Source organism: Zootoca vivipara, chromosome 13, assembly GCF_963506605.1.
Source record: "Zootoca vivipara chromosome 13, rZooViv1.1, whole genome shotgun sequence".
NCBI lineage: Eukaryota > Metazoa > Chordata > Lepidosauria > Squamata > Lacertidae > Zootoca > Zootoca vivipara.
Window position 1 is genome coordinate 28,240,572 of NC_083288.1, and position 3,965 is coordinate 28,244,536.

The 3,965-nt window shown below is 43.5% G+C and overlaps 1 protein-coding gene across 1 annotated transcript; it reads left to right on the forward strand.

The window, feature by feature from the left end:
* The first annotated feature begins 253 nt into the window (after positions 1-253).
* LOC118077932 (olfactory receptor 2AP1-like) lies at positions 254-1,192 on the forward strand. The gene has a single exon (XM_035101654.2). It carries the CDS (start codon positions 254-256, stop codon positions 1,190-1,192), a length of 939 nt encoding a protein of 312 aa, XP_034957545.2.
* The last annotated feature ends 2,773 nt before the right edge of the window (positions 1,193-3,965 follow it).

Below are 3,965 nucleotides of genomic sequence, written 5' to 3' on the forward strand. Positions count from 1 at the left end.
AGGCAACTTATGTAATAAGACAGCCAGGTTCCTCTGAGGTCCTTCAGAACAAGGAATAAAAATAATGGACTAGCCTATGAAATAAACATGCCCCACAAAATAATCTTCCAGAGCTGTAGCTATGTCACTGTGTTGAAGCAATAATCAGAAAAAAAAAACATTTCTGCAAAATGTTTATGGCCAACTAATTACCTCTCCCTCTCTTTAGAGATACTTATCCATTTCTCGTTTCAACAGGATTTCATTCCGCACAATGTTGAGAAACAAGACAACAATTACAGAATTTATCCTCCTGGGATTTGGGGGATTCTATGAATTGCAGACACTTCTTTTCCTGACTTTTCTAGTCATTTACATGGTGACCATAACTGGAAATACGTTGATTGTTGTCCTTGTTGTCCTTGATCACCATCTACATACTCCCATGTACTTCTTTCTTGGGAATCTTTCCTTCTTGGAGGCTTGCTACAGCTCCAATATATTTCCAAGAATGCTTTCCGCTCTCCTGACTAGAGACAGAAGGATTTCCTTCAACGGCTGCTTCACACAGTGGTATCTCTTTGGTTCCTTGGAAGCTGCAGAATGCTGTTTACTCTGTGTGATGTCTTATGACAGGTATCTAGCAATCTGTAAACCATTGCATTATGCAACAACTATGAGAACCAATACTTGTATCAATTTAGCCGCTGCATCTTGGCTCAATGGCTTTATAGGGTTTTCTATATTACTCCTTCTGATGCTACAGTTATCATTTTCTGGCTCCAGGGAAATGGATCATTACTTTTGTGACTACTTCCCTCTTCTTAAACTCTCTTGCAGTGACACCAGCGTGTTGGAAGGTGCAAGTTACATTGTGGCTGTCATATTCACATTCCCTCCTTTTGTTTTAACTTTAACATCCTATTCATATATTATTGCTGCCATCTTAAGAATACCCTCCACCACTGGGAGACAAAAGGCCTTTTCCACCTGTTCCTCTCACTTGATTGTAGTTTCAATTTTTTATAGTTCACTAATGATTGTGTATATGTTACCAAAGGATGAAGTCAACAGAGGCATGCAAAAAATTTCCTCTCTCTTCTACACAGTTTTGCCGCCTCTTGCCAACCCATTCATATACAGCCTGAGAAATAAGGAGGTCCAAGATGCCCTGAGAAATAAAATTAGTAAACTTGCAAAGCAATTCTCATGAAGTGAATTAATGTGAAAAAGAAGCAACAATGTTATTTTCTCTAGCTTCTCTTTTTTGGTGGGTGATATAAAGTTCCATCGCTGATTTGGATGTGTTGAGCTGTATATTTGCAATGCATGACAGTTTTAGGGTTGTTGTTTTTCCCTGAAGAAAAAGAAGTTGGCATAAAAAAATATAAATGACAACTAAACACACACTTAAATGCATATTTTATCATAATACACATTCTTAAATGGTGTTTCGTTCTCAATTTGAAGTGATCATGGCATTACTGAATTTGTTAGTGTCTATTAAAAAAACCAATCCTGAAATAAATGTCTCAAAGTGTTTTCAATCATCCCATCAAAAGAAATTGGTCAATGATAAAAAATTATAATTGAAAACAACTCAAAATTGTTTAATCTCTTTGTTTAATGTCTTAGTCAGCCTTACGTTTATGTTCTATTTGAAAAGGATTTTATGTTTTCTTGTATTTACATACATTTTTCATATTTTTCTGTGTGTCCATGGTATAAAATTAAATAAATAAATGACTATTTTAAAAGAAGAAGAATGAAATCATCTATTTAATAAATTGTGTGCCCCTGCTTCTTCCTCTTGAATAGTGGGACAGGAAAACACCTCTTAAAATGGCAAACAGCTGGGGTCTCAGGAATGAAGAAGCAAACAGGCATTCCATTTCTGATGTCTCCATGTCCTGAGTGACAGAGGTCGAAACAGGTCTGACTCAGTATATGACATATGATTTGAAACCCTGTCTCCCAGGTCCAGCTCTGCTACTCTAACCACTATACAGACTCGTCTCTACCTGGTGGCGCAAGTGAACCAGCGCGCAATGGTCTGAAGGGTGCCAAGCTGAGTGTCCAGGAAGGAGAGCTGGAGTCCTGAGAGAGCAGAGCCTGCTCTCTGAGGTGTGGGCTGGTGAACATCTCCCCCTCCCCAGTCCCAGAGCGCTGCTGAGGGAGGAGGAGGAGGAGGAGAGTCCACCACCCACCCACCTTCCCGCCCCGCGCAGCTGGAGGACCATGCTAGGGACAGAGGCCACGGTTCCCAAACGTCCTGCCCCACGTCCAGCTGCCGAGCCATAGCTGCCAAGTTTTGCCTTTTCTCGCAAGGAAGCCTATTCAGCATAAGGGAAAATCCCTTTAAAAAGGGATAACTTGGCAGCTATGTGCCGAGCGCGCGCCTACTGTGAGAAGGGAGGAGAGAGCCACCTCAGGAGCAGGTGGAGTCCAGAACCCAGCGCCGCCACCATGGAGGAAAGGCACGGGGTTTGCAGCCCCAGCGCGTTTGGAGAGCTGCCCCAGCGGGCGCTTGCAGTGTCCCTTTGCCTGTCCTGTTCAGCTACATCGAGCCCTTCCCATTTACCGGCAGCAGCAGCTGCTGCCCTGGTTACTCTCTCTCTCCCTGGAATCACGCCCTGTGTGTAACATTAGGGGCAGCTCTGTCCTGGGGAGGGGAAGCCTCCCCCCTTCGCTTTCCTCCTCCTCCTCCTCCTTTGAGGGGGGTGGGCTCCTTCTCCGCCCCCCACAAGGTCTCTAAAGGTTGTAAAGCAAGCCAGACCATTTACCACCGGCCCCATTCATTTCCAGCAGCTGGCCATCACCCACTTACTCCAAGCCATGCAAAAAATATCATCACCATTACTACTACTACTACTACGACTACTGCCCTCCACCCACAGATATCAGGGCGGCTCACAGCCTGAAACTACTAAGCACATGCTAAAAACTAGAACAAAGGAAAACCAAACCAAGCCAGCAACCCTCCTTCTCCCTTATTTGTGAAACAAGCCTGTTAATTGCCTATCTGGCTTTTAAAAAAAAGGCACTGAAGATTTTTGAGTTCAATGCAAGCTAAAAAGCATTGCAGGGGGATGGGCTAGATGATCCGCAGGGTCCCTTCCAATTCTATGTTTTTCTGAAAAACACATGCACTGAAAAACTATGGTCCCTCTGCAGTTCTTACCCCAAGCAACTGTGTGTGAGACTTGCTCCCTAGAAAGTGTGCCTTGTCTTGCTACCTGTGGTTTCTGGTCTCTCCTCAGTCCCCTCCCCCCAATCTATTCATATTCATTACTCCCTAATCTCCAATATTACATTTTCTCTGGTTGAGACGATAAAACAGAGAGCCCTAATTCCCAACTGTGCTTTTTGCTGCAGTCCTACTGTCTACTCAGAAGTAAGGTCCTACTTGATTTAGCAGGGCTTACTCTCAGGTAAGAGCAGTTAGGGCTGCAGCCTTTGTTACCCAGGTTTCGGGTCCTTTTTAGGTTCAGGATGTCACTGCTTTACACCCACACCCACCCCACCCCCCACAATATTGAAAACGTCAGCTTTGTACTTAAACACAAATTGGCCGGGAACTTCATTCTCTGGGTCTTTATTAATTTATGTAAAGAACAACAAACGTGATTGCTTTAAATTTTCGATATGTGGTGATTTGAATCATGAGGATGAATTAGAACAGGCTTCCTCAAACTCGGCCCTGCAGATGTTTTTGGCTTACAACTCCCATGATCCCTAGCTAGCAGGACCAGTGGTCAGGGATGATGGAATGTTGCTGTTTAGTCATTTAGTCGTGTCCGACTCTTTGTGACCCCATGGACCAGAGCATGCCACACACTCCTGGAATGGATAGGTCTGATCTTTCTGCAGTCCATGGGACTCTCAAAAAAAATCTGTTAATAAAATGTGACACCAGAGGGCACGGTAGAGCAGCCTTCAACAATAGATAATTGCATTGAGAATGATATAATGTTATATTTAATAAC